This window comes from Berghia stephanieae, chromosome 3 (genome assembly GCF_034508935.2).
Source record: "Berghia stephanieae isolate SIO BIC M18660-M18661 chromosome 3, UCSD_Bste_1.3, whole genome shotgun sequence".
In the NCBI taxonomy this organism is placed as follows: Eukaryota; Metazoa; Mollusca; class Gastropoda; order Nudibranchia; family Aeolidiidae; genus Berghia; species Berghia stephanieae.
In genome coordinates, this window is record NC_088362.1 from 57,203,398 (window position 1) to 57,210,897 (window position 7,500).

At 35.9% G+C, this 7,500-nt stretch overlaps 1 protein-coding gene across 1 annotated transcript in view; it reads right to left on the reverse strand.

The window, feature by feature from the left end:
- LOC144968065 (uncharacterized) overlaps positions 1–5,446 on the reverse strand; it is a 5,701-nt gene extending 255 nt beyond the window's left edge. The window contains exons 1-4 of the mRNA XM_078906035.1: positions 5,342–5,446; positions 4,915–5,126; positions 3,424–3,647; positions 1–2,191 (exon numbers count right to left, since the gene is read on the reverse strand). The exon at positions 1–2,191 is cut by the window's left edge and continues 255 nt beyond it. Coding sequence (XP_078762161.1) covers positions 2,185–2,191; positions 3,424–3,647; positions 4,915–5,115 — 432 coding nt within the window. The 5' untranslated portion in view covers positions 5,116–5,126; positions 5,342–5,446 and the 3' untranslated portion in view covers positions 1–2,184. The remainder of the gene's footprint in view (positions 2,192–3,423; positions 3,648–4,914; positions 5,127–5,341) is intronic.
- Positions 5,447–7,500: the final 2,054 nt, after the last annotated feature.

The following is a 7,500-nucleotide window of genomic DNA, read 5'->3' on the forward strand; positions in this document are numbered from 1 at the left end:
TTTTAAACCATAGAATCGCTGGAACCAAAGCAAACATAACAAGAGGTAGGTATTTTATCATGCCTTTCGCAACTTACGCCGTAAGACGTAAATATCACGTGAATATCACGTGGTCGATTCATCAAATTACGGTTGAATCCCATGTGACGTGTTTACAACATTTAAAAACAATGCCATGTTAGTTATTAAATCTTTAATGTTGTGAACATGTTACAAAGGATTTCTCTTTTATTATGTTAAGCTGTTCATTTAGTATCATCAACCGATTTTGACTACGGCGTATATTATTACGAACGGGGTTTAACATATTATTATTTGTAGCAATGACTTGTTGGTTATTTGGCTACGCCGACAAAAAATATAATCTTTACTCTTTGCCCAAAAGTCTTAGTTTTGAGATTCTAAATAAAAGTTATCTGGAAAAAAATTTAATGGTATTACCAATGTGCTGCAGATTTGTTCCTTCCTTTTTTTCAAGTTCAGTCCATAAACATAAAAAAGGGGACCACAACAACCTATATTTTATTGAGTTGTATTCTATAACCTCCGATCTACATTTTTACAAGTGCACAAGATCCAGAAATCCTTTTGTCACGTATAATAAATAATATTATTTTCGACAAATCTTATTTGTTTGTGTGTGTTTAAGGTATTTTTAAATAGCATCAATTCTGTAGGTCAGTGGAAAATGGATTGTATATAATTGTTTTCACATGATTTACCATTGAAGGTAACAGAGCTTCACAGATCTGATAAACAAGTCACTTGATTTTTTTTTTTCTTTTCTTTTTTTTTTCAAAGTAATTGTCAGCTGCTTAATCAATGCCTTTGTAAATTCGGTCAAAGAAGTTGTACCACACATTAAACAAAATTTTGGTCCGAAAACTCGTCCTTCAAATATCGGTAGATTATAGTGACCTACTTCGTCTTGTCAAAAACTCTCAAACCTGGGACTTAAAGCTTCCAGGCTTGAAAATGTTTGTCAAGATGAGGGTCAAATTAATCGATCGATATTTGAAGGACGAGTTTTCTGGTCAAAATTATAAATAAGTGTTGTTTGTTTTGTTTTTGTTTTTTGTTTTTTTTTGGGTTTTTTTTTGTTTTTGGGTTGTTTTTGTTGTTGTTGTTGTTGTTTTTTTTTTCAGAATATGGCAAATTGACATGGACATAATTCCAGGTTCCTTCATCATCAAAATAAAGAAAGCAATGCCCCTAGGTAGGATTATCGTGCTCTGTCGTTCAGTAGAAATGTGCGAGATAAAGATGCACATTTTATTTTGTGAGATCAGAACTCATATCTGCAATTTTTACCTGAGTTTTTTTTTCTTTCTTTCGACATGTTTTTCCAACTTGCCCTTGAACAGCAAGAGATGAGTGAGTAGGAAAGTGCCAGAAGACAATAGAGAATAAAAACATTTTCGCGGAAGTGATGGGGTTTGAACCCGCGACCTTATTGGTACGACAACTCCGCCTGGCCGGTGAGAGCGTGACTCTACCGTATGAGCTATCCACGATCCCAAAAAAGATCGTCTCTAACTCAGGTCAATCTTAGAGCTCTCTCTCTCTCTCTCTCTCTCTCTCTCTCTCTCTCTCTCTCTCTCTCTCTCTCTCTCTCTTTCTCTCTCACCGACTACTGGAGATAGCGGATCCAACACACACAAGTTAATTGAACAGCATATCGTCTAAGTTATTTATCAAGAGTTATCAATCATAATATTATCTATTTTTCCAATATCAGTATTCTATAAAATAATGATAATAATATCGCTAACACTTTTTAACAGAATCCTAAAACCAATGTACACTTATTTGCAGGTCTGATAATCCAACATAATTACGGACTTCATTTTAACATTGTTGTAATGGACAATATTTTGCGGTGGTTTGAGAGTATTTCCATTCCAATTATGAGAACTTAACAATTTGGGTTATCAGACCTGCAAATAAGTACACGTCGCTTAAATCGGATCTCTGGTGAGCAGCAACTCTGAAATCATAGACGTCCATTCAGAACAAGACTCTGTTGAAGATTCATCCAAGTACATTCAAGTCCAAGTCCAACATTGCCTCGAGACACAGAACCACAGAACGTCCTTGAAGTTGTCCGTTGAAATGTTAAATATCATCAGTATTTATGTACAAATTTACCAGTAATGTTCTCTTTTAGTTTGTTGGAGAGGTAGATCAAGACCTGTGAAGAAATAGAGTATACAAGGCAAATAGTTAGACCAATAAATTAGAAAATTGTACAATATACGATTCATACACACTTGCTTTTTGGAATTCCGGACGTGTTCCCAATACGCTTCAACAGCCGTAACGTCACGTCCCTCGTAATGCATGACGCATGGTAACTTTGTAACTGGCTCTAAACTATCGGAACAATGGCGGACGCCCTTATGAAATATTACTCTGACGAGCATAAAAGCTTATCCAGAGGGACAAAAAAACAACATTATAAATCTGATCGTGTTTTGACTTTTACACATTCTGATCACCAGACATATGAAAAGTTCTAGCCTGCATGAATAATAAAAAGTACCAATTTTCTCTGAGTAAAAGGCATTGTCAGAAACACTTGATTTATCCCTCTTTTTTTTTTTAATATATTTTTAATCAAACTTTGATAATCTGACGTCACAAATTATTATTGTAAACTTGATATCATTACGCGTTATTATTCATGGGAAGGGGCAGAATAATGATATTTTACAAAAGGCTGATGTAATTCACAGGAAGAAAACAACCAGCGTTTTAGCTTTCGTCGTAGCATTACAGTTTCAAAAATACAATAATTAAAAAGGTTGGGGAGTCCCGATTGCTCAGTTGGTAGAGCACTCCCATCACACGCAAAGGGACCAAGATCGATCCCGAGATATTTTTCTGACCCCCCTGTCCATCCAACAGTGGTAGCTGAGTCTGTTAGATTTGGCGGAAAGTACTTTGCGATTGACTAGCGTCCTATAGAAAGGATAGCAAGCAATTGCTATTGTCCGTTTCACGCTATAGAAACCGGGATAAACTCCGGCTCCATGGGCCGATCGGCTCTGAAGGACTACTTTTTATCTTTTTATTTTAAAAAAATAAGATTAATGTGGCAATCAAAACAGATTTTCGGTAAAGAAAAATTTAAGCGTTTATATAAAGTAAAAATATCCACTACACGTGCTCAAAGCGCTTTACAAGGGGTGGTAATCAACAGCAATACTTAACATGTAGGATGAGACATGACGCCTTTTAGACGATATTACATTTTTTTTCCGACAGAGAGAACGCTGTTTAACTCCCGGTACTCATTATGCATCTGAGTACGATGAGACAATGGTAGAAAATAAATCAAGGAGATTACAAAAGTATGATTGCATAGTAGGAGCTCACATATTATAAAAGTCAAGACAAAAATGGGCTTATGGGTAAACTGACCAACCAGGCAGTCCTGTCTCAACTTCCGTTCCAAATCGCCCCATTCCGTAGTAATTGGAGAAGGCGTCCGTCGTCTTTGAGAAGTCGTACTGGTGTGAGTGGGCTCTGGAATCGCTGGGTACTCTGGAGGAGAGAGATGCGCCTGGCATCATGAACGACCCGTAGTGAGAGGAAAGTCTGCTTGTTGTGTCCATGGATGGATAGGGGAGGCCGTGGGTAGCGCTCTGTTTTAATGAAAGAATGATATAAATGATTTTGTACACACACACACACACACACATATATATATATATATATATATATATATATATATATATATATATATATATATATGTATATATATATATATATATATATATATATATATATATATATATTTGTGTGTGGTCTAGTGGTATGACACTCGCTTTAGGATAGGAAGGTTCTGGGTTCGAGACTCGCACGCATACTTGAGTCCTTGAAAAAGACTCGTTACTCACATTCTCTCACCGTACTAAGGTGCAAAATGAGTAACTGGTCGTTAACAGCTTTGTATTTGTCGTTAAAAAAATTGTATTATCGCCTAACAGGCGTCATGCCTCGTTCTTTATGTTACGTGTTGCTGTTGGCCAGGGACCCTTTGTAAAGCGCTTTGAGCAGGTTTAGTGGATACTGCACTATATAAAAGCTCTTTTTTTTTGTTAATAATTAGTTTCACAATGTCCAATCTGCTTTACAATGCATCATTAAATCAAGTTCTATCAGTACCTATAGTATTTATATAACGCGACATTAACTAAACGCGCTCAATGCGCTTTACAAGAAGTCCCCAGCCAGCAGCAACTCTTATCTTGTTGAACGATACATGATGCATGTTAGGCGATAGTACTTGACGATGTGGATATGTGGTGAGACCAGGCCTTGTGGAAGTCTTATCTGTCAACCTAACTTCTATAATTTATTTGTATATATATATATATATATATATATATATATATATTATATATATATATAAATTTCTCTATCTAAATGTGTTTACCTTCGTAAACAACTTACTTGTTGATGTGAATAGTTGTGGGACTGAATATGAGGGCTATAATGATGAGGCCAGGCCTTGGGAAGTCTATTTGTCTGTCTATCAAACTTCTATTTATTTATATATATAATATATATATATATATATATATATATATATATATATATATAATTTCTCTATCTATCTTAATGTGTTTACCTTCATAAACAACTTACTTGATGTGAATAGTTGTGGGACTGAGCATGAGGGCTATATTGATGAGGCCAGGCCTTGTGGAAGTCTATCTGTATCTCTCTATATATTTCTCTACATCTCTATCTATCTATCTATCTATCTCTCTATCTATCTATATGTCTATCTATCTATCTATCCGTCTATCTGTCTAGATACCTATCTATCTATTCATTTATCTATCTAACTATCCATTTATCTATATATCTATCTATCTATCCATCTATCTGTCGTTAACAACTTACTTGATGATGTGGATAGGTGTGGGACTGGGTATGAGGACTGTAATGATAAGGCCATGTCTTGTGGAAGTTATACAAGGATGACTGGAAATAGGCGTCGGCTCCGAACGCCGCAAAGTTGTTGCCGCCACTGCTGCTGTTGGTGCACGGAGGAGGTTGGTACGCAGAGTTCCAGAAGGAGGGAGGAAGCTTCCGGTGGCACATCAGAAGGGATTCTGTTGATTGAAAAAAAGGTAGTCCTTCAGTGCCGTTAGGCTAATGGATTCGCAGTTCAGGGAGGCTCCTACATCCCCAGTGTTTGTTTTTTTATAAACCCACTACTAGAACATTATAAAAAAGTTCCCTCCTCCCAAACCCCCTACTAAAACATTAAAAAAAGAATAATGGGGATGTAGGAGCTTTCGGAAGGCCTCCCACAGTTCATACACACTTGTTCAGTTATTTATATTACACCGGTGCCTGCTCCTTAATTTCTTAATCTGATATTTTTAAAAAAAAATTAGATGGAGCAACTCAATTGTCTTCGTCCTCGTCCACTCGTGTTCAATGTATGTGTTGTTTGATGCAAGGGTTCACAGCGTAAAACGCATACCGTTGTGAAGAATAATATAGGTATTAAAATTGTCCCAACTCTCGGGAGCATCTCTGTGGTGTAATGGAAGCACGTCTGACCGGTAATCAGAAGGTCTGAGGTTTGATCCCCAGTCGAGGTCGACTGATTTTTTGGGATGGTTATTTTCTACTGTATCTTTCTTTCTTGCTTTGTCTGGTTCCTTTCCTAAACACTTATTTAGTTCTTTGTTTTGATACCTTTATCATTTTCGTATCTTTAAGTGTTTGGACATATCAGATCGGCGACAGGACTTTTCATCCTACTTTTGTAGGATAGGATTTATACGGTGTGGAAAATAAAACTTTCTAATTTGCTATCATTTTAGAATAAAATTGATTTTTACACTTCTGGTCCACTCCGACGTAACACCGTTGTAAGAAGATTGGTCACAATTAATAATGAAAAGAAAGTAAAGAACAAAAGACACACAATTATATTTATGTTAAGTAACTAAGACGCCATGACATTTCAACATTACTAATGAGCGTCTGGGAAACAAACTCTCATTAACCCTTTCCATACCAACCATAGAAAAATCGTCACATCCTTAACGAATCAGCCAACAATTTTCTCACTTCGATTTATTATTTTGTACATCACAACTTTAAATAAAAGATGTTGATATACAAAGTTATAAAAGTTTAACACAGTGTTGGAGAGCTAATTTTGCTCCCCCCCCCCCCCCCCCCCCCCCTGTCAAGCTAAATAATTTTTAAAAAAATAAGATTATGTAAAGCAAAAACTTACTGATTTCGTATTTGAGTGGGAAAAAAATATTTTTGTGTTGGGTTGGTGTGAGTTTTTTTGGGGGGAAAACCCTGAAAATGGCTGGGAGGAAAAGATAGTTAATAATAAAAGTAATAATAATAATAATAATATAAATAAAACTAAAAGCCATCCAAATGAATGCATTACGTTGTTTTGCCAACACGCGTGTCTAATGAGCGTGTCAGGTAATTCATATGATTAGCGGGGACTTGAAACAAATGTTCCTATACCTGGAAGATAACACTGTTTCCGATAGATACGATCACCTCAATAGATCATTTATATTTTTTCCTTCTAATTCTAATATCCAACACCTGCAGACATGACTTGCACTAATGAGAGGGTGATGGTGATTACTCCATTGAAACACCTTGTCCTAGTTACCTCTAAGTGGCGGAAATGACTTGTTATATATTTTGAAATCTATATCTACATACAACACGATAATGACAATATTTTTGTATATACTGTTCGAACTGATTTTTTCTCTCCCTAAATTCGGTTTATTACAGTTTGAATAAATTTGACACCAATACCTACATTATGAAGACAGAGATAATTACAACAATTGTTTTGTATTTTGTACAAAATCATTTCTAAGAGTTCATTTCATTACGTATATTACAATTTCCGCTTTGCAAATACAAAATGATTCCTAATGAAATTATAACGAACACTAGACACATAGATATATAATTTCTTTTCTGTTATGACGCCATTAGACTCTGAAATTATATTTTTAAAACACTGCACAGCAGAATTTTACTCTCCTGGCATAACAAAAATATTTTCAATTGAGCTTATAAACCGCAATATCCACTAAACGTGCTCAAATCGCTTTACAAATGGTCCCTGACCAACATCAACATATTTATTATAATATGTAGAACGAGTCATGACGCCTGTAAGGCGATATTACATTTTTATTTCTCGACACAGACAACATTGTGAACGGCCAGGAACTCATTTTACACATGAGTATGGTGAGAGAATGTGAGTAAAGAACCTTTTCCAAGGACTCAACTATGCGCCGAGATAGGCTCGAACCCAGGACCTTCCGATCAGAAAGCGATTGTCATAACACAAGACCACATGGCCGCAAACAGAACTTGATGTTTTCATTTTCACTTTTGTTGTACTGCTCGCTTTAAAACACATTTCCTCCCTCTACTGTGATGTGAATCAATACCTGGCTTAATGCAGAAACG